The sequence below is a fragment of the Callospermophilus lateralis genome, chromosome 6 (assembly GCF_048772815.1).
Source record: "Callospermophilus lateralis isolate mCalLat2 chromosome 6, mCalLat2.hap1, whole genome shotgun sequence".
In the NCBI taxonomy this organism is placed as follows: Eukaryota; Metazoa; Chordata; class Mammalia; order Rodentia; family Sciuridae; genus Callospermophilus; species Callospermophilus lateralis.
This window is the reverse complement of record NC_135310.1, coordinates 120590506-120612787: the sequence shown is the minus strand read 5'-3', so window position 1 is coordinate 120612787 and position 22282 is coordinate 120590506. Positions and strand designations below refer to the sequence as shown.

The 22282-nt window shown below is 49.3% G+C and overlaps 3 protein-coding genes across 6 annotated transcripts; all 3 read right to left on the bottom strand.

The window, feature by feature from the left end:
• Positions 1-191: 191 nt before the first annotated feature.
• On the bottom strand, positions 192-12600 carry Tapbp (TAP binding protein). 2 transcript variants are annotated; one of them, XM_077109675.1, is made up of 8 exons: positions 12243-12600; positions 11919-12089; positions 11431-11691; positions 3496-3894; positions 2860-3201; positions 2691-2780; positions 2544-2581; positions 1320-1432 (listed from the first exon to the last, which is right to left on the bottom strand). In XM_077109675.1, exons 1-8 carry the CDS (start codon positions 12277-12279, stop codon positions 1421-1423), a joined length of 1350 nt encoding a protein of 449 aa, XP_076965790.1. In that variant the 5' UTR covers positions 12280-12600; the 3' UTR covers positions 1320-1420. The 2 variants fall into 2 exon arrangements, with proteins under 2 accessions (XP_076965791.1, XP_076965790.1); XM_077109676.1 differs by lacking the exon at positions 2544-2581 and having other exon boundaries at positions 192-1432.
• A 61-nt stretch (positions 12601-12661) lies between these two features.
• Positions 12662-16184, bottom strand: Zbtb22 (zinc finger and BTB domain containing 22). 2 transcript variants are annotated; one of them, XM_077109674.1, is made up of 2 exons: positions 16101-16184; positions 12662-15210 (listed from the first exon to the last, which is right to left on the bottom strand). In XM_077109674.1, exon 2 carries the CDS (start codon positions 15139-15141, stop codon positions 13240-13242), a length of 1902 nt encoding a protein of 633 aa, XP_076965789.1. In that variant the 5' UTR covers positions 15142-15210; positions 16101-16184; the 3' UTR covers positions 12662-13239. The 2 variants fall into 2 exon arrangements, with proteins under 2 accessions (XP_076965789.1, XP_076965788.1); XM_077109673.1 differs by lacking the exon at positions 16101-16184 and adding an exon at positions 15866-15947.
• Positions 16185-16575: 391 nt separating this feature from the next.
• Positions 16576-20859, bottom strand: Daxx (death domain associated protein). Of its 2 annotated transcripts, none has more exons than XM_077109587.1 (8): positions 20770-20859; positions 19663-19918; positions 18677-19508; positions 18358-18566; positions 17991-18201; positions 17359-17836; positions 16982-17204; positions 16576-16807 (listed from the first exon to the last, which is right to left on the bottom strand). In XM_077109587.1, exons 2-8 carry the CDS (start codon positions 19867-19869, stop codon positions 16748-16750), a joined length of 2220 nt encoding a protein of 739 aa, XP_076965702.1. In that variant the 5' UTR covers positions 19870-19918; positions 20770-20859; the 3' UTR covers positions 16576-16747. The 2 variants fall into 2 exon arrangements, with proteins under 2 accessions (XP_076965702.1, XP_076965701.1); XM_077109586.1 differs by having other exon boundaries at positions 19663-19921; positions 20770-20858.
• Between the last annotated feature and the right edge of the window lie 1423 nt (positions 20860-22282).

Below are 22282 nucleotides of genomic sequence, written 5' to 3'. Positions count from 1 at the left end.
GTTTCCGGTCCTCGCGGCTCGTTGGCGGCCCGAGGTAGCGTTTGCTTAAGGCATCTTTGGAACCGCTGGGTGTGTGACTCTGCACTGTTGCCACCGGAGATTGGATATCTCCGAGGCGTTTGGGAGACCGGGGTAATTGAAAGAGACCAAAGGTGACTGTTCTTGGAAAAGGAATAGAATGCGACACCCGGTTGGAAGCACTGGAACACTACTTTATTCCCACACTAGACCCGTTCCCCATCCGTCTGGCCGACGACAGTCCAGCCCCTTGTGCTGCGGCTTCCTCGGTTCTAAGTTCAGCAGCCGTTTAATGAGCGCCCTCCAGTGGGCGCCAGTCATACAGCAGAGGACACACAGGCTTGTCACGCTGAGCCACAGGAGCCACAGTCCGGGAGGGTAGACGGGCGTTTAACCACGATTCTCACAATCACTTAACTACAGCTGTGGTGAACCGCACAAGACAGACACGCGAATGTCTGAGGGGAATCACGAGGCAGACCTAAGTCGGGGGCCCAGGGAAGGAGCCAGGCAGAGGGAATCAAGCTGCGGAACCCGAGGCTGGCGGGAGGCCTTTGGTTCATCGGAAGAAAGGAATAGCTGTCTGTTGATGAGCATTGAGAGGAGGGCTGGGGAGCACCTGGTAGGACTGGAGAGGTAGGCAGTGTTCGGGCAGGGTGGGGGGACTCACAGGACGGAGCAGGAAGAATGAATTTACCCCAGAGCACTGGTTCTCCAAGGTTGGTTTCTGTCCCAGAGGTCCCCAAGACAATTTCAGTGGGTATTTGAGGTTAAAACTTAACAACTCTATAAAGATGTTATTTGCATTTTTCATTATAATTTTCTAAGAGTGTACATGCGGGGTTTTCCAGAAGCTACATGATAAGTATTGACACCATGGCTTTCAAAACTAATAGAATGTGTATTTATGTATTCTCCTGTTTAAAATCTTTCTATTTTAGGTTTTAGTACAATAAATATCAATAGTTATAGCACAAATAACAAAAGCTTTTGAGAGTCTTTGATTTTTGGCCCTGAGGATTGAGCCTAGGGCACTTTACCACTGAGATACATCCCCAGCCTTTTTTATTTTTTATTGAGACTGGGTTTCACTAAGTTGCTTAGGGCCTCACTAAATTGCTGAGGCTCATCTAATTACACGCATGTGCCAACAGGCCTGACTGATAATTTTTAAGAAAGTCCTGATACCAAAAATTTTGAGAACCACTGCCCAAGAGCTTTAAGAAGACAAATGCAATAAGATTTGTCTTTAAAAAAAAAAAAAAAAAAAAAAAAAATTCCAGCCATTCAGTGTAGGAAGTTTTGAGAGAGTAGGAGCAGGTGATGGGATACAGTTTGGGAGCTGCTACAGTAGCTAGGGCCAGAGATGATGGTAGCTTCCACAGGGTAGTGCTGAGTGCCTTCACTGTGTTTTCTGGAAGAAAATAAGAAGGAATTTGGGGGTTTCAGGAGGTGGGGTGAAGTACTTGCCCATGGTCAGTCCAGCAGGTGGGAGAGAAATGGGGCTCACATTTTCTGCCTGCCACTTACTGTACTGAGTGCTTTGTCTCCTGCATCTTCTAACAGATCCTAATCCCCCTAATAGTCATCCAGAGCTCCTCTGTGCAATATGGTAGCCACCCATTTTGTTAGTCAAGGTACCACCAATGTGGAAGCCACATATGGCTATTGAGCATTTGAAATGTGGCTAATGTGAATTGATGTGCTGATAGTTTAAAATCAACACCAGCTGTGAACACTTAGGTTAGAAAAAAGGCACTCTCTCCCTCTCTGTGTGTATATATATATATATATATATATATATTTTTTTTTTTTTTTTTCTTTTTGACACTGGTGCTTGAATCCAGAGCCACACCCCCAGCCCTATAATTTCTTATATTGTTTATATGTCTACATAACAGTATTTTGGATTTGATTAAATAAAGCATCAATTCTGAAATCTTTGTAATGTTTTGAATAACCAATAAAAAAAAAATTAAAAAATAAAAATAAAAAAAAAATAAATAAAGCATCAAATTAATTATACTTTTTCTTTTTTTGCAATACTGGGAATTGAACCCAGGGCCTATAAACATGCTAGGCAAGCATTCTACCCTGAGCTACACACCCCTTCCCCTTTTTAAAAATTTTATTTCCAGTCAGGGACTTAAGTTGCCCAGGCTGGCCTGGAATTTGTGATCCTCATGCCTCAGCCTCCCTAGTAGCTGGGATTACAGATGTGCATCACCACAATCAACTTCTTTTCACTTTTTTAATGTGATTACTAGATTATTCAAATTTTCATATGTGGCTTACATTATATTTCTATTGGACAGCACTGCCTAAGTAATTTTTTAAAATCAAGACATCCAAGGAAACAGATGCAGTTTAAGCATGTTCAAGTTAGAATGTAGGGCAGGTCTCTGTGAATTCCAAGTCTGATTCTGCCCACCACAGCAGCAGCCTCCCTCCATGGGTGATGAGTTGGGAAGAGAGGGATTAAATAAGAAGGGGAAGAAGATAAGAGGAAATGGAGCACTGTTTACCTTCTCCTTGGAATCCTTATGAATGATCAGGTAGGCAGCTGTGGAGAAAGATTAAGAGGGGTTGGGATGTGGGAATATAGAGGGGGAGGGCAGAAGAATGGTGTCTAGCTCCTGTCCTTCCCATGGTGGGGATAGTGTCACACTCACCGACCCAGCCCAGCACCTTGAAGAGTCCCAGGAGGAGGAAGGCAGACAGGAAGAGCCCTACGCCATCCTCAAGGGAGGGCCCAGAGAAACCTGGCAGATGGAAGAGAAGAGAGTGAACTTCCTGTCTTCTGAGGCATCACCTGGGCTCCACAGTGCCCCTAGGTCTTACCTGCCACCTCCACAGTGACCTCAGCACTGCGCCCCGAGGCGGGCAGGCTGGAGTGGTGGACACGACAGATGTACCGAGCCCCATGCTGCTCAGCAGTGATTGGGGGCAGCTGCAGGTGTCCAGAGAGACTGACAGAGCCATCTGAATGGTGGCGCAGAGAGGAGAGCCACCTCTGCCCCTCTGCCTTCTGAGATCCACTCTCTGAGCCACCCCGGAGCTCCCACTCTACCTCCAGGCCCTCGGAAGGGTAGAAGTGGGACACAAGGCACAGCAACTCTGGAGGTGCCTCCCCTGGGGCAGCCCAAACAAGGGGTGCTGGTGACAGGGACACTTTGGGGGGCTCTGGGGAAAGAGAAGGAAATGAACATGAGAAGTCGGTCCACAGTGTCTTCCCTCGGCTTACTCTCCAGCTTCCCCCAAAATGACAAGAGGTATTCTCCAAGAATGGGGAACACACTGTCCCCATGAGTGCTTCACAGGAATCTCCAAGCCAAAGTCCATCAGATCCCCAGGGACTCTCCACTCCACACTACTGATTCCCAGGGCCCCTCTTTTTCATCACCCCTCCCTCTGACATAGTATCCTCCTAACCCCAGTGGCCACCCTCTACCCCCAGAGATGTCTGGCCCCACTCACTGTGCATAGTAAGCTCCAGGGAGACCTGTCCTTGCAGGTATGGCAGGTGTACAGTGGCTAGATAGGTGCCCTCCTGAAAGGGTCGCACGGCAGGCAGCCAGAAGGTCCCGTTCCCAGTCCATGGGCCCCATGGATCATCATCATCCCAAGCAGCAAACACCACTGCTCCTTCTCGGGCTGCTGGCATCTGTCCACCCAGCCCAGGAGTTGCAGCCAGGAGCAGGTGCCCCTTACCCAGGTGCTGTCGTCGCCACTCCAGCCCAAAGGGAGGGGGACTTGGGGCCAGAGATGCAGTAGCCTCGAGGGTTGGGGGCATGTAGGCAAAACTCAAGTCCAATATAGCATCTTGTCCCAGTCGGATTCGGGGGGCAGGGGTGTGGGTGAGGACAGTCAGCACCACTGGGGAAGACAGCATGAGAGGGGAGGGGAGGAGATATGAGAGAAAAGTAAATTGCCAAAAATAATATGTCATGTGCTATTCTCATCACGATCTCATACCTGTTTACAACTCAGGTACTTTTCAACATACATTTGGACAATTACAATAGCCTCTTCTCTGGTCTCTCAATTGTCATTCTTTCCTTCAACCCCTACTTTACCCTGTAATCAAACAGTGTGGCTATATGTCTGCTCAGGTCACTTGCCTGATTAAAAATTCCAACTGCCAACTGGTGCAGTGGTGCTCTCCTATAATCACAGCAACTTGGGAGGCTGAGGCAGGAGGATTGCAAGTTCCAGACCAGCCTGGGCAACTTAGCAAGTCCTGTCTCAGAAAATAAAAAGGGCAGGGCAAGTAACTCAGTGTTGGAGTGCCTCTAGGTTCAATCCCCAGTACCACCATCTCCCAGCAAAAAAATCCCAACTGCCACCTGGACATGTTGACACATACCTATAGTCTCAGCTACTCAGGAGGCTAAGGCAGGAGGATCAATTGAACCCAGGAGTTTAAGGGCAGCCTAGACAATCTATTAAGACACTGTCTCAAAAAAGAAACAAAAACCCCTCAAAATCCCAGTTATCAAGGAAGTCAGTAGCTAAAGGTATGCAGGCTAGAGCTACATAACCTGGGTTCAATTTTGAACCCTTCTTTTTATAAACTATATTCCTTGGTTGAGTTACCTAATTACTCTCAGATTTCTTCATTTGCAACATGGCAATAATACTAACACACCCAGGCTGGGGTTGTGGCTCAGCAGTAGAGTGCTCACCTAGCACATGTGAGGCCCTGAGTTCCATCCTCAGCACCACATAAGAATAAATAAGGGGGCTGGGGATGTGGCTCAAGCGGTAGGGCGCTCGCCAGGCATGCGTGCGGCCCAGGTTCGATCCTCAGCACCACATACAAACAAAGATGTTGTGTTCGCCAAAAACTAAGAAATAAATATTAAAAAAAAAAGAATAAATAAAATAAGGGTATTGTGTCCAACTACAACTAAAAAAGAATTTTTTTAAAATATTTATTTATTAGTTTTCGGTGGACGCAACATCTTTATTTTTATGTGGTGCTGAGAATCGAACCCAGCGCCCTGCACATGCCAGGTGAGCGCACTACAGCTTGAGCCACATCCCCAGCCCAAAAAAGAAATATTAAAAAAATACTAACACACCCATGTCCTATGACTTTTGAAGAAATAAATAAAATTAAGCATATAAAGTACTTAGAAGAGGGCCTAGCATACAGAAGATACTCCACAAATGTTAGCTGTTACTAATTTCACTACCTTCATTATCATCATGGACTTCCTAGATACATCACTTAACCTATATTTTCCTCACTATTCCCATCAGCCAATTCTTGAATATATTTTGTGATAATCAAAGAAAATAACAGACTTTGGGGATAAATGACTCCTCCTCAAAAACAAAAACAACTTCTTATAGTCCACTCTCATCTACAGAATACAACTCAGCCTTCAGGTATTTGAAAACTCAATCCCCAAACGACCTTTCCAGACTGCTCTCACATCCTGAAAACTAGTCACATTAGAATCCCTTTCTTTGCTTATACTTCCAGCAGCTAAGGAGGCTGTGGCAGGAGGATCACAAGTTCAAAATCAGTCTAAGCAATTTATTGAGGCCCTAGGCAACTTAGTGAGACCCTGTCTGAAAATAGAAAATAAAAAGGGCTGGGGATGTGACTCAGTGGTTAAATGTCCCTGGGTTCAATCCTTGGTACAAAAAAAAAAAAAAAAAGCCTTTCTTGTGACTAACTTTTAATTGTTGGCCATCTTTTTGCTTTGGTTATGAGGTTCTACGGTTTCTAATGTCTTTTGTTTTATTTTGTGCTGGTGGGGATCCAACTATCCAACTCAGGGACTCAAGCATGCTAGGCAAGTGTCCTATATTGAGCTACATCTCTAGTCAATATTTCCTCTATTTCTTCAGACATCTAAATACCACTTCATGTCCTTCAAGGCCAGTTCCACTGCCTCTTCTTCCCAGAAATGTCTAGGTCCTTGATGTAGAAGTAATTTTTCTTTTCTTATCATGTTTTGGGGTCCTGGGGGTTGAACCCATAAGCACTCTACCACTGAACTATATCCCCAGCCCTTTCTATATTTGATTTTGAGACAGAGTCTCCGCTAAATTGCCTAGGCTGGCCTCAAACTTGGGATCCTCCTGCCTCAATCTTCCAATAACACTGGGATTACAGGTATGTGCTAATGCTAAAAATTTTTGTTTCCTTATTTACTATTATTTCCTATTTGCTATTATTTACTATTTATGTATATTATTATTATTATTATTACTACTACTACTACTACTACTATTTTGGTCCTGGGGATGGAATCCAGGGAAATTTAACCACTGAGCCACATTCCCAGCCCTTTTTATTATTTATTTAGAGACAGGGTCTTACTAAGTTGCTTAGGGTCTCACCAAATCGCTGAGGCTAGCTTTGAACATACAATCCTCTTGCCTCAGCCTCCCCAGTCACTGGGATTATAGGTGAGGGCCACCACACTGAGCACTATTTATTTATTTTTGAGGCAAGGTCTTGCTATTTTGTTCAGGATGTCTTGAATTCCTAGGCTTAAGTCATCCTCCTGCTTCAGTCTCCCAAATAGCTGAAATTACAGGTTCAACCACCAAACCTTGGTTATTTATTTTTAATATTAGTTTCTGAGGCTTATGAAGTTAAACTTTCCTCAAAAGTTTAGTTAAAGAGAGAGAGAGAGAGAGAGAGAGAGAGAGAGAGAGAGAGAGAGACTTGGAGCCAGAGATGCAGTGGCCTCAATGGTGGGGGACATGTAGGCAAAGTTCAAGTCCAACATAGCATCTTGTCTCAGTCAATTGTTTAGTTAAAAAAGTGCAATTTTACTTAATCCTGATTTAAAAAAAATAAAAGCAATTCAAAAGTATGTTTCTGGATTTTTCTTAATCCTGATTTAAAAAAAAAAAAAAAGCAATTCAAAAGTAAAAATCAGGATTAGCCAGGTGCAGTGTCTCCATGCCTATAATCCCTGTGGCTCAGGAGGCTGAGACAGGAGGATCACTAGTTCAAAGCCAGCCTCAGCAATTTAGCAAGGTCCTAAGCAACTCAGTGAGACCCTGTCTCTAAATAAAATACAAAAAAGGGCTGGGGGTGTGGCTCAATGGTTAAGCAAGCGCCTTTGTGTTCAATCCCTAGTACCAAAAAAAAAATCAGGATTAATAATAAATATCTAAAGATTTTACACTTTAACTCTCAATTTAACAGTGACTTTTTTTTTTTTTTAACCTGGGAATTGAACCCAGGGGTATTCTGCCATCCTCCTGCCTCAATCCTCCAGTATAGCTGGTTTTACAGGTATGCCCCACCATGCCCTGCAATAGTGATCTTTTTTTTTTTTTTTTTTAACATTTATTCTTTTAGTTTTCGACGGACACAACATCTTCATTTGTATGTGGTGCTGAGGATCGAACCTGGGCCACACGCATGCCAGGTGAGCGCGCTACCGCTTGAGCCACATCCCCAGCCCCGCAATAGTGATCTTTAATAAGCACTATAGAAAGCAATTTTAGACCTGCATCCTTTAAATTGTACTCTGTAGGAATACAGAAGTAACCCCAGCCAGGCTTGGTGGTCTGGTCCTGTATTCCCAGCTATATCAAAGACTGAGCCAAAAAGATCCGAAGTTCCAAACCAACCTGAACAAATTAGTGAGTAGCTAAAAAAGGTCTGGGAATGTAGCTCTGTAGATCGCCCCCTGGCTTCAATTCCCAGTACAGCAAAAAAAAAAAAAAAAAAAAAAAAAAAAAAAAAAAAAAGTGAAAACAACTAATTATCAAATATTACTGAAAAAAATCAAACCTAGCCGGAGGTGGTGGCGCCTGCCTGTAATCCCAGCCACTCAGGAGATGAGGCAGGAGGATCACAAATTCAAAGCCAGCTTCAGTAACTTAATGAGGCCCTAATCAGTGAGACCCTGACTCTAAAATACAAAAAACTGGTGGGGATGTGGCTCAGTGGTTAAGTGCCCCTGGTTCAATCCCCAGTACCAATATAAATAAATAAACAAACAAACCTAAATCTTTAGATCTACCAATTTATAGGAAATATAGAGGAAAGTGGAATAAGATAAATGACACAGGAGGAAAAAATTGGCCAACTTCAGGATGAAGAAAATTCTACAGAACAAGTGACCACGTTTCCCCAAAAAAATCAATAGGTGTTTGTTTTACAGTTCTGAGGATCCAACCCAGAGCATGCTAGGCAAGTACTCTACCACTAAACTACATCCCCAGATCAAGATGATACTAAGGAATTATTACTTGTTTTGTTAGGTATAATAAACATATTGTGATTAAGTTTTCTTAAAACCCTTATTTAATAGAGATGCATTCTGAAGTACTTATGAGTAAAATAATATGGTGCTTGGAATATACCTTCACACACTTCAAAAAATAAAAAGAGGCTGGGGTTGTAGCTCAGTGGTTGAGTCTTGCCTAGCACATGTGAGGTACTAAGTTTGAATAAGTAAATAAAAAGAGGGAGGGTAAGTGAAACAATTTGATAAAATTTTATAACTCTCCAACTGCATAATGGGTAGAAATGGACATAGAGGAGTTCATTCACCATGCTCTCTAATTTTATGGGGAATTTTGTTTGTTTTGTTTTTGTGGTATTAGAGATCAAACCCAAGACCTTGACAAGCATTCTACCACTGAGCTACATCCCCAGCCCTTTTGTGTATCTTTAACATTTCCATAAAAATATTCTAAAAGAATAGTGAAAATTAGCCAGACGCAGTTGTGCATGCCTGTAATCCCAGCGACTCCTGAGGCTGAGGCAGAAGTGAGTTCAAAGCCAGCCTCAGCAATGGCGAGGCACTAAGCAACTCAGTGAGACCCTGTCTCTAAATAAAATATCAAAAAGGGCTGGGAGTGTGGCCCAGTGATTGAGTGGGCTGACTTCAATCTCCCCCCGGTACCAAAAAAAAAAAAAAAAAAAAAGGTGAGAATTAAATACTATATACTCAAAATATGCCAAAAAAATATATTTGAGGGGCTGGGGATGTGGCTCAAGTGGTAGTGCGTTCGCCTGGCATGCGTGCGGCCCGGGTTCGATCCCTCAGCACCACAAACAAACAAAGATGTTGTGTCTGCCAATAACTAAAAAATAAATATTAAATATATATATAAATATATATATTTGAGGGCTGGAGTGATAGCTCAGTGGAAGCACTTGCCTAGCACACATGGTCCCTAGCACCACATGACACGAACAAACAAACACAACAAAAAAACCCAAGAAAGTGTATTTGTAATACATAATGTAGTGGTCTACACCTGTAATCTCAGCTACTTGGGAGCCTGAGGCAGGAGGATTACAAGTTTGAGGCCAGCCTGGACAATTTGGTGAGAGTTTCAAAATAGAAAATAAAAAGGACTAGGGATATAGGTTAGTGGTAGAGCACTCCCGAGTTCAATCCTCAATTTCACGTAATTTTTTTTTAAAAGTAAAAATTAATTATCAATGATATCTGACCCTAAAGAGATTCCATTTCTAATGTTACATCATAATAATAGCTTTTATTTTAAGTCCCTAATCAATTAGAAATGTTTTTTAGAAGGCCATTAGAAATGGGCCTTCAGTGCATTCTAAGCACTGGCACTAAGTACCACAAAGCTACACCCTCAGCCATACACAAGTCTCTTTCTCTCCTTCTTTCTTTCTTTCTTCCTTTCTTCCTTCCTCTCTCTCTCTCTCTCTCTCTCTCTCTCTCTCTCTCTCTCTCTCTCTTTCTTTCTTTCGTGGTGCTGGGAATAAAACCCAAGCACTCTACCAACTGAGCCCCACAAGTCACTTTCTACTTTGTTAGGATTATCTATGACAAATCTGAGAACCTCTTTGAGGGCACAATCTACACCTGATAACGTTTGTGACCTTAACAGTATTCAGGACCACCCCACATATTGTCCCCCCCTCCCCCGTGCTGGATTTGGAACCCAGGACCTTAAGCATAACAGGCAAGTGTTCTACCACTGAGCTACACACACAGCTCCCATATATTGATTTAATTTTCCTATAGAGGGACCCAGGTTTTGGTGTGTATATAAACACACACACACACACACACACACACACACACTTGGTACTGAAGATTGAACCCAGGGATGCTCAACCATTGAACCACATCCCCAGCCCTTTTTATTTTTGAGAGGGCCTCACTAAGTTGCTGAGACTGGCCTTGAACTTGTGATCCTCCTGCCTCAGTATCCCAAGCTGCTGTGATTACAGCAGGGCGCCTCAATGCCCTGTGGTTTGGGGATATTTTAGAAGGTTCCAACGTAAGTGTTATTTGCAACCTTATCAAAGAACTCCTGAGCCCTTTTTCTTAGTGCTAACAAATATTTATTCAATCAGTGAATAAATTAACACAATGCCTCCCTTGATAGTCACAACTAAAAGGCAGGTGGGAAATGGTATCCACCTTTTACAGGTGGAAGAACAAACTCAGAGAGAAACATTCTCATCACCACCTCATAGTGAAGCCAGCAGCCCTAGGAAATATTCCTCTGTTGAGTACTACTGTCCCCACAAAGAGCAGTTTTCTTCTGCCTCTGCCCAGTGTGGGAGCTGCTGACACAGTTGAGGTTTTTGGAGTCTGTTGTCCTGGTCCTATGTGTGATTCTCTACCAGTGATTAAGGGAAAAGGAACCGGGCAAGGGAAATGCAGGAGCTCCATTGGGGCTGACCTGTCTATCAGGTTGGGACAAGATTGAGAAGCCAAGGACTGTACCTGTAACTACCTGGCCTCACAGGGAGAAGAAGCAAGAGCTCATAGACATCCAGGTCAGATCTGCTCCAATCTAGACTTAGAAACCCACTGCCCAGCAAGGTGTCAGACGTCTGGGCACTAGGACCGCATTGTACCACGCCATAGGTGGTCTCCCGCCACGTCCCTTTAGCCCACTAGAGCCCACTGTTTGGGGAATCATAGCGCATACCAAGGCGCCTACGGGAAGGAAAATGCACTTTAGAGCAACAGCCATTGCTTTGCTGATTGCCTCATCGGGCTTGTGGGAGCAGGTGAGGGTCGAAGATTGGTATTTGACACAGGGTGTACTGCAAAGCTAGGGGGTTGCCTAACAAGATACAGACCTGAGAGGAGCGGAGAAAAAAAGTTCCAGCTTCTAAACACCTCCCTACTCCATAACCTTACAAATATCCCAAAATTTGATGCCCAGAAACCTCGCCTCTCCAAAGCCCCGCCCTTCAAAGCACCACGAAGTCCCGCCCCCAAACCGCGGTTGGTTTTTATCTTACTGGTTCAGGGCTAGGAGGAACACTAGAGGCCGATTAATTCTAGCTAAACTATCTCGCTTTACAAAACGGAAACTGAACCCTGAGTGCAGAAATGATTAGCTTAAGACCATACTGCGAGTCCAGGTAATCAGAATGGTAAGAATTTCCCCCTCCATCTCTTCCTATCTCCCCTCCCCAGCTACCTGTTGCCACGGTGATAAGAACAGGCTCCGGCTGAGACTCTGGCTGGAGTCGCAAGAGGCTGGAGAGGCTAAGAACCGAGCTGGACATGCTGACGGTCAGCCAAGCCCCGTCCAGGGCCCGCGGGCAGCTCCGCTCCGGGGTCAGGCCGCTGGCCCAATTTGCAGAGGCAGGGAGCGGGATGTATCGGCTTATCTCGCAGTGTGGTGCGGGGACGCCCCGGGGGTACCTCCTGAAGGCAGCCTGCAGGGTGCCCGTGGGGTCTGTGAGATCGGGGAAGAAATGCAGCAGTAGAGTCACTGCCCGGGACTGGAAGGGTACGGTTCAGTAAACTTCAGTTGAACAGTGTACCTCGTAGCGAGAAGCTTAGAGGTAATCCAGACTCATTTAGATAAGAGGGAGAAACTCAGGCCCGAGGTCAATGCGCGTTATAAAGAGGAGGGATTTTCGGTAGAGTACACAGAGATGGGGCGAGTCCCGGAAGACTCACCGTCCACTTTGAGGTAGAGCTTAGGGTCGAGGTCTGGCCGGGGTGGCGGTCCCTCGGGTCCCTGGCGCAGAAGCAGTGCAGCGGGTCTCTTGGCCAGGCCGCCCCCGCCCACATCCTCCACGAACCAACACTCGATCGCAGATGGTCCTGCTGAGACGGTGGTCGCCAGGCCTGGGGGAGCGGGCCGCGGGTGACTGGGCGGCCGATGTCATATGACCCAACCCCCGCCCCCCCACCCACACACACGGTGCCGACGCTCGGTGGGGCTTCCTTCTCCGCTTCCCCACCCCTGTTCCTGGGCGAGAAGTCGCGGAGTTCGCTCACCCAAAGTCACAGCAAGGAGCAGGGACAGGGGCTTCATGGCGCTGCGATCTCCTCAGCCCCGAGAAGCCTTCTCTTCCTCCTTTCACTTTCGCTTTCCTTTCCTCTCCTCCAAAGGACAGCAGGAGGAGCCGAGGAAATCCCCGCTCAGGTTAGGTGAGGACCGTGGAGGTGGATGTATCCCCCACTGGTCAAGCAGGGATATTCTGGTTACTTCCTCTCCAGGTTTCAGTGGACGCCTCAGCCCTGCCACCACCTCCTGGACCGCCCAGCAGCGCCGGATTTGAGTCCTCCCCAAACCTAAACTCCCCTCTAGGATCTTCCCCGCACTATGCACTTCCCTGAGAACTATTACTCCCGTTTCGCACACCGGTGTCAGGTCCCCAATAAGCACGTAGGGGTTATAGGGAAGCCAAGTGAAATGACCAATAAATATTTTAATCACTGTTTAAAAAATTAAAAGCTTGTACTACGACTTACTCCCTCCTATTTCCACCCACTCCCTATTGAGAACCAAGTTGAGTGAGGATCCCCAGGGGAGGTGTGTGTGTGAGAGAGCATAGAAATAAGGGTCGCATCCTGCAGGAAGGGGTAGGTTCTAGGACAACAGTGGGGCTCAAAGGCCTTGTCCCCACAACACAAACACAGACTTCAGGCACAGACTACAACAACCTGACCCTTGACCCTGTGAATTCAAGATGCTCTACACGCCCCTTTCCCTCCCCCACCGTGTTCGCCCTCCTCTGTGGAACTGGGTCTTCGGAATACCCACCAGAGGGGAAAGAAAGGTGACTTAATTCCGGATACCTTGGAAGGAAGGGGCTAAAGAGTGGAATGGGCTGGCGGTGGTGCAATGTGGTTCCCCCTCCACAATATATACAAGTCCAAAGAGATAAAGGAAGACAGTGAGTGTGATGGGAGATCACCAGGGGGCCACGGTGCCCCTGGATCGTGCTCCCTATTCCCCCTTCCCCCGAAGTAACCCCACTTGCTTGCCCCTTCAGTTTGCTCCGCCGCCCCCATTGAAGCCCATCTCCACCTTGTGGACAGTGGGTGGGGACCAGACTCGTCTGCTGGATGGGGGCGTGCCACTCGCCTCGTCACCACTGCCCCCGCCCGCACTGGCAGACTCTCTCTTGGGAAGCAAGGCTGGCCCAGTGGGCGCTGCAGGTCCAAGTCCCGCCCCGCCCCCACCCATGCGGTGCCGGCGCTCACAGTGTCCCCGGTGACGCATGAAACTGTCTCGCCACATGAACTTCTTGGCACAGACACCGCACTCGTAGGGCTTGAGACCTGTATGTGTCTTCATGTGCTCCGTCAGGTGATGTTTCATCTTGAACTTTTTGTTGCACACGGGGCAGTCAAAGGGCCGCAGGTTGAGGTGCATGTTCACGTGCCGATCCCTCATACTCTTGTGGGAGAAGGCCTTCCCGCAGTGACACAGAAAGATCTTATTACCGTCCCCGCTGCTGGTCCCTCCAGGGGCTCCACCAGTGCCACCTGGCACACCCAGGCCTCCCCCTGATGGGCCCCCCAGGGTGACAGCCCCGTGTTCTGCCTGGTTCCCTGGTGGCTGGCCTGGAGCCTGTGAGGAGGAGGAAGAGGAAGATGATGGGAAGACCAAAATCTGGTTGCCCTGCATGTCTAAGGGAAGGAGGGGCCTTGGGGGATGGGTGGGGGCATAGGAGGAGGGGGTGGGTCCCCCTGAGTCATCAAGCCCTGCCCCAGAACCCCCACTCTCATAAGGGCCAAAGTCATTAGAGGACTCACAGAAGTTGACCTGTTCCTCGCCCTTGTCTGGGGGCTCAGTCAGGGTCCGGACATCACTGATACTGAGAGTAGCCTCAGGCCCTCCCCCAGCTGGAACCCCAGAGCCACCCCCCAGCTCTTCATCTTCATCATCCTCACAGGTCAACACCAGGTCTTCCTCTTCCTCCTCTTCCTCTAGATCTGGGTCCTGGGAAACCAGGGGTGCTGGTGCAGGGCAATTTCCACCCCGTTTCACATATACCCAGTGTTTCTGTGGCATGACACTGGCAGGTGTATAGGTGGGTCGCCGAAGCCCAGCCCCAGGGACCACCGCCCCCCTCCCATCCCCACCATCATCGCATAGCTCATCTGCCTCCAGCAGCAACTTCCCAGAGGTAGCACCCCCACTGCCAACTACAGGGGCTGGGAATACAGGGCCACCTCCTCGTCGCTCCCCACTGCCCACTGCAGAAGCTGCAAATGCCTCTTGGGTGGAAGATGAGAAATCAGTGGACTCCCGGGGACTGAAGTAGTTGCTGCTGCTGGGAGATTGATTCTCACTGGCCCGGCTGGAGGTATGGGAGCGCACAGAGCCTGTGGTGGTAGGGGCCACAGTACTCCCACTCCCTGATGGGGCCCCAGCACCAGGGACAGTGACAGAAGTGGCTGCGGCAGTACTGATGGTTGTGGTGGCTGATGCTCGGCCCTCTCGGAGGAGTTCAGTGCACTTGTCCACAATGTGCCACATCTGGAGCACAGACCCCACAGTGAGGAAGTTGACAATGTCAGCAGCAGCCATACTCAGGCGGCCAGTGTAAGCAGAGGCCAGGACAGTCTCAAAGGCACCTGGGTCCATGACGCTGGGCAGTGAGATGGAGGTCATGCCCTTGAGTAGGACCTGGTCGTGGAAGTAAGGAGAAGAGGCAGCCAAGACAGCCCGATGAGCCCGAAACTCCCGGCCTTGAACTCGGATGGATACATCACAGAGCTGGCCCTGAAGCCGCTGCTGATTGAGGGACTCCAGAAGGGCACTGGTCACTTCAGGGAAGGACACATGTACCACTGCAGCGGCTGGCAGGGGCAGTGGGGGTGGAGCCAGCGATAGAGGCAGGGGGAGTGCTGCCCCACTGGGTGATAGACCAGATGGCTCCATGTTGTGGAGGGAGGGGACACCCCCCCAGCCACTGGAACAAAGGAAGGAGGAGGGCGGCCGGGGGGGTCTCTGGGGAAAAAAAAAAGAATAACATTTTATAAAGACACAGACTATTGCAGTTTAAAAACATGTTCATGCTGGTCTCTAAGCAACTCCTTACAATACTGGGTAAGGTATACCTCTCAACCCCATTTGACAGATGAGTAAACTAAGGCTCAGGAAGATTAAGAGATTATCCAAGGTCACACAACCAGTAAATGGCAGCACCAGAAAACGCAGGTGTCCGGACCCCAAATTTAGTTCCCTTTCCTTGAAGGTTAGAGAAATAAGGGACTCTTAGGGAGTAAGGGTAACTTCACCTTGGAATTACATCCTATTTCCCATTTGCTTGAGAGCCTAACTTTCCAAAAATCCACCTTTTTGGTGTTTTGCACCCATTGCTTGAGGCGGGGCAGGTCTGCTCCTCTACTGAAAACCATCCTTGGCTCCATCTCTTAGGGCTCTGGGCCCCTCTCACAGACCACGCCCCTTTCGCCCCGGCGCACCACTAACCCCGCCCGTTTCGAGACCCTCCCCGTGCTCCGCCCCCACAGGATCTTTCGACCCCGCCCCTTGACTGCCCCCGCCCACATCGGACCCCGCCCCCCCTGCTCCTCCCCAAGCACTACCTCGGCCTCTTCTCCCACCCGGAAGGCGCCCCCCAGCCCCGCGCGCCCCCGCTTACCGGGCCGCGCGCCCCCGGGCCCCCCCCGCCCCTCACTCGGCGGCCAGAGCTGCAGCCTGGGCCCCTCCCGCCGCCATCTTGCGCCGACTCCCTCCGCCCTCCGCCTCCGCTCCGCCTCCTGCCCCTCCGACTTTAAAGGCACAGGCGGGCACCCGCCCGTGCCGCTGGGCAATACTCCGCCGACTCAGCCACTTCTCCTTTAAAGAGCCGTCGCCGCATTACACCTTAAAGGTACCTGGTTCCCTCTTCTGTTGAAGACCCGGGACTTGGTTTAGCCAAATCCTTCATTCCCCTTTAATTCCATAAGCCACTGGTGACGGGTCCTGGTCTTCGCTCCTGGCTCCGCCCCCAAGCTGTGGCCATTAGCGGCTTTGGGGGATCTAATAACCCTCTTCCCTGCTTCTGACAGTCTCGTCGAAGCCCCGCCCCCTTCCTCCGGGCCTGGATTGGCCGTGTAACCTTGAGTCCGTCTCCGATTGGCCTTTTCCTTCTTATAGCTTGAAGTGAGAAAGTACAGCGCGTTAAGGAGGCTGAAGCACTTTTTGTTTTTTTAAGTGCCTAGTGGAGTGCACCAGGAAGGCCTGAGCGCTAGGTGTGCGGGCCAGGGTATAAAGGGCAAATCTTGCACTACTTGGGGTCCTGGGCTAACCAGAGCCAAGGGGCAGCTGATACCAAGCTGTGACAACAGAAGGACAAGGAAAAGACAGGAATACAATAAGAAAAGAACTTTATTAATGTTTCTGTGTAAAACTTAAGCTTTGTTTAAAAGAATCACCACCAAAAAGAGATTAGCTCAGTCCATCCCTTCCTCGGTCATCTGCTTCCCACCATCCTCCAAATGCTATCCCAAAACATTTTAGAGGCAGGGAGAGGAGGAGGCAGCTAATCAGAGTCTGAGAGTACGATGATTTCCTCTGGATCACACTGTGTGGCCACACTCATCTGCAGGGAAGTGAGAGAAAAGTCTGGAGTACTGGAGGAGAAGTATGAGGGAATGATTTAGGAGATTAAAAAAACAGAATGGGAAAAAGGGAAGATGTGGCAGGTGTCATATTTACAGAACTGAAGCAATGAAAGAGAATGAACTGTAAGGGGAAAAACAGCCTCCCCTCTTACCTTGTAAGTGCCAGGCCGGGGAGGTTGTAATTGGGGAATTTGGGACAACCGGGCTGGAGAAGGGCTACAGAGGGAGCTGGTCACCAGGCCATGACTGGGAGAGTCCACCCTCGTGGAGGAATCGGCAACTGGGATTGTGGAAGCCAAGGGGGAAGATGGGCTGGACAGGGTATATATTTTCTTCCCATTCTTCTCATGCACTGCCTTTTGATCTTCTACAAAGCTGAGGACAAAACAAATGCATGAAGAGTATGAGGACATAAGGCTGGAGGGAGAGTGCACAGGCTCTCCCAGCAGACTCAGTTCTCCAGTATTTCTCTGAAGAAAGCCCCCGGCAATCCCTCCTCAACTTCTCTTCTTCCTCCTGTTGTTTTTACCTGTTTTCTAATGGTCCAGATCCTTTATGCTTCCTCTCCTTCCGAGATTTCTTGCAGGGAGGACTGGAACCTCCCCAAATATGGGGAGAGACACCTCCATTAAAGGACGTGGAGGTGACCATGGCTGCCCCATTCTCCAAGACAGTGGTGAGGGGATCCTCTGTCTGCTTCCTGGATGAGGAAATATCGCTGCCTTCAGGGGAAGGGGTAGTATCCACGGGCAATGCTTCAATCTCTAGCTCAAAGATCTGAGACATAGGGCTCTCTTCCTCCAGGGGCAACTCTTCAAGATGTTCTCCACTGCTTTCTGCATGAATGCTGGAGGGAGCCAGAGGTTCTTCCAACTGTGAAGCTGGTGACAGTGTGAGTTCTTTGTTTTGCTGCTCCCCTGAAGACTTGCTGATCTCTTTGCCAGATTCCAGCTTCTTTTCATTGGAAATATGTGGTGGGGACATGGAGCTCTTGTCTCCATCCTTACCTGAGAAAGAAAAAAAGAAGGGAGGAGTAGTATGAGGACTAAGAAGGAAATACTACTAAGAATAAACTAGGAATAAGAGGAAAGAAAAGAGTCTCAACAGGTGGCTGATGCCCAAAAGAGTAGAACTTACAAGAAGGAGGTTTCTCTTACATACCTGCTCTCTCCTCCTCCTCTTCTTCTTCCTCTTCTTCCTCTTCATCATCCCCCTGACCTTCCGGTATCTGTTCTAGATCCTCCTCTTCTTCAGAATCAGTGACCTCCTCTTCCTCTTCCTCCTCCTCCTCATCAGTTTCCTCATCTTCTTCATCATCTGTCTCAGCCTTGGAGGTAGCAGGGCACTTTGGAGATGCCATTCCACTAGGGCCCTGAGGGAAAAAGCAGTTTTCCTAAGAAATTCCTTGCCCCAGAGGGTTCAGTTCTTGTATTCCTTCTGCACACCCCCTCTTGGTCACCCTGGAATCCCTGGTGGTTACTGTGGGGGAGAGGATAAGGTCTCTCTTAAGGGTGTATCCCTTCCACACCTCACCAGAATCCAAGGCTTTGCGGGGTTCTGCAGAGGGGGAAGAGGTGCCGGGAAGCCGGGCTCTTCTCCTCTGTCTCTCGCCCTCCTCACTTTTGTCTTGCATCATTGCATATTTGGTAATGACCTCATCCAGCCGGCTCAAAGCCAAGCTTCGGTTTTCCCGAAGGCGCCGGGCCAATGCAGGATCCGATAGTGCAGGATCAATGCCTATGTGGGAAGATATAGTGAGAGCACTCAGCCCAAACCCTGGAAGGAATTAGGGACATGCCCCCTCTGCTACTAAAGAATCACTGATGAGCATCCCTCTAACCCCCTACCTGGCCTATAGTCATCTGTGAGGTGACAGCCAAAGTTGTAGATGAGATCAAGGTGGCGTCGCTCCTGTAACCTGACGCCCACATCTCGGAAGGCATCTTGAGCCAGGACCTGGAGCTGCTGTCGGGGAAGGCCAAGACTGTGACGAGTAGCTGCCTTCTCTATAGCCCTCAACACATCTCCATAGTCAGGGAAGGTATCAGGCCCTGGCTTGTTAATGAGCCGCTCAATGCGCCTATTAACCTCTGGGTAACGAGTACCACGGTAGGGGATGCGCTGCTCTATGACACGGCCTGTCAACGAAGAGCAGTCCTTCAGCTCACACAGACGCCCAAAGAGGCGAATCAGTTTACGCTTCAACCGGGCCTCCTGCAGATATGTGGAGTCTGGGTCATCCAACTCTGAAAGATCCAGCTCTTTCTCCTGCAGTCGACGAATCTCTGCAACGTAGAGTGCCAGCAGCTGCTCTAAGCGCTGGATCTGCCTCCGAGAACCACGGGTCCTTGGGGTCTCAGAAGCAGTAGTTTCAGCATTTGCAGGGTCTGAAGCAGAATCTGTGGGAGGGTTATTCCCAGATGGCTCACTAGAAGTGGTGGCAGCAGGAGTAAGGTTCAGCTTCTTCTTGGCTGAGTGGGCCTTGAGAACAGTGCAGAGCTCATTGATGTAGACATAGAGCTTAGATGGCCGGTTCCGGGCCCGAGATAAGACCCGAGAAAGGATGTTGCAGAACTCCGCAGAAGCCAAAAACAGAGAGTGGGCACGCTGCTGCCGGTTATAGAGGAATGGGACCACCTCAGGGTGGTCCGATGTCTGTGTCTTACACAGTTCGAGGAACTAGACGATTCAAGGAAAAAAGGGAAGGGGAAAGAAACAAGGGAGAGGGTTGAGAGAAAGAAGGCAAGTTGGGGTTAGTGGGGAAGACAAGACAGAAGAGCCAGTCAGCCATCCCCCTCCCTAGGGCACAAGAATCTTCTCCCCTAAAGCTCACCTCTTCAAACAGCTTCTCATTCTCCAACTTGTAGCATTTCTTGCCGCCCGAACTACTGCTTCCTCCGGCCCCATGGGGCTCAGAGGAGCCAGGGGCTTCTGGCCGGGGTGAGGCCGGATTGGGAAGTGGGTGGGAGGGCCCTGGCTGAGCAGCTGCTTCATCTTCATCATCATCATCCAGCACAATGATGCTATTAGCGGTGGCCATGGGGGATCAAATCCCCAGGAGGGAGGAAGTGTTGGGGATTTCGGAATTCCTGCTGGAAGGGGATGGGGCCTCAGAAAGAGCCCCTCCAGCAAAGACAGCCCCATCCCTTCAGCTCACACATATTCCAGTCACCTTACGTTTCAGTACCTCCTAGCTCTGCCAAAAGTGTCCTCACTGCCTATCTTCAGCAACTTTACATGTGAGAGGGCAAACCTCCTCGAAACCTTAAGGCCCCACCCCCAGCTCCACCCCTCATGTCAATTTCCGGTCTTTCAGTTCCATTTCCCCACTTTTTCATAGTTGGCAATTCTTACTCTCAATTCTAGTACCACCTCCTACACTACATCCCAAGTTTCCCTGAAACCCGCTTCCACAGGGAACACACCCCTCCTGTCAATGCCATCTCACGTGTTTACCCCTCACCCTCAAACACGCCAAACCCACACTCCATCCCGAATGATCACCCCAACTTCTAGACTGAGTGAGAGATCCCTCCCAACAACCCATTCTCCTTTCCCCTCCATTAATTATCTTCACCTTCTAATAGGTTCTTCTCAGGTTCTAAAGAACCTTTAGGTTGGAGATTTTTCAACAAGTACCCTCCCTCCCACCCCACCCTAATTTTCCCCATTCTCTCAGTGACTAGTAACCGACTGTGAGCACCCCGCCTCCAGGCTCTCCTGATTCCTCTCGGACTCCAACCCTGAGTCAGGCCGGGTCGGTGTATGAGCTTCCCGCCAAGTACCCCCTCCCCCAGTTCGGGCCCCGGCCGCCCCACTCCCCTTCAGGGACGGGAAGGTACTATAGCTTGCCCCTCAGACTCAGTACCCAGGTTTCCCCAATACCTCTTCCTCTATATCCCTGCCCCCGCCTCAACTCCCCGCATGGTCAGGCCCCCACCTCAAAAACGGTCTCTCCAGGCGACCCTTGCCGCTGATCTCGGAACCTCGCATGGTTCCCTGCGCCTTTCTTCCCCCTCCCACCGCAGGCCCACTCCGGACCGGAAGTCGCGGAGTTTCCGCCTACATGCACCCAAGCGCGGCCATATTGTACGGAACTCAGGCTTCCATTGGCCGGAAGTGGCTGTAGGCCCGCCCACATACTCTAAGATTCTCTTCCCTTTAACCTGTAAGGGGCGGGGCTTGTCCCGGCAAGGCGTCCCAAAGTACCTGGGAACCACCATTTTGCCGTACGGCACTGGCTTCTTGGGGACTCGGGCCTGCAGCCTTGGAGCTCTTTTCATCCGGTGCTTCTACGACTTGACCAATCAGAAACTTCCTGGTATCGGGCCCAACCGCCCGCGAGTCGCGTGCAGGGAGGATTAAACCACCTTTCCACGGAGGGGAAGAGGGCGGTGCAGGGTGGATAAAGCATTGGGCTCTCTAAGGCTGTGCAGCGTTTCCTGAAAAGGCTGGAGTGTCTGAAGTGGGAAATAAAATCTTTTTCTTTCACTGGGCTGTTGGCACGCCTTCCGGCCCCGCTTTCCCATCTCGGAGGCACCCGTTTCCACGGCTTAATCGACTGCGCTTGCCCCTTCACTACAAAGGCAGCGCGCTCCTTGCCGCTGTCCAGCAGCTACCTCCACTGCTGGAGGCTGGGTCTCTGATCGAGAAATCATAACACATACATACAAATGAGCACAACGCGCCACACAGATGGGTTGTGCTTATTATTGCTATTGCTGATTTGCTGTTCAAGCTCCACTAGAGAACTACAGACCAACCAAGCTGATAGGGCCCGAGTGGCTCTTCTCTGAAGGACAAGAAGGGCCGGCGGTGAAGACCAAGACCCTGCTTTGTCGTGGAGGTCCAGAGCCTGGAGGGCGGGTGATGAAGGGGCTGGGACTTTGAGAAGAACTCGTGCAAATTGCCGCCAGGATTGCCGGGAGACGGAATGAGGCTCATAAAATACCGCAGGTCTTGTCTCCTCTTCTTGAGAGTCGAGTAAAGAACGAAGAGGGAAGAAATCGGGTGTGATGCCCGTCTCGCCCAATTTAGGGAGGTTGAAGGGGGCTCCTGGAGGCAAGGCTGGGTCGAGAGGTGAGAGATGAAGAAACCAGAAAGGTTAATATGGTCCCAGTTACTGAGACCCCCACCTGTTCATTCTTCCGCATTCCACAAGTTGTGGGCACCTTGCCAAAATCCAAGACCGCAGACCTTATGTTCCTGTCACTCTTAAGACTCCCAGAACCTCAAAGTCACCCTTCAATTGAAGAATCCCACGTCGCTTCTCTACATTGTCTAAACCTACAGCCTTCAAATTGGGGAACAGGAAAACCTTCCAAAAAGTTGAGACTTGAGATATAAAGAATTTGATTTCCAGATTCTCGATTTTCCTGAAACTGGTCTTCCTAAATAGACGCGGACATTAGATTCCCCCTTTCCCCTTCCTTTTCATGATGGACCTTCTTCCT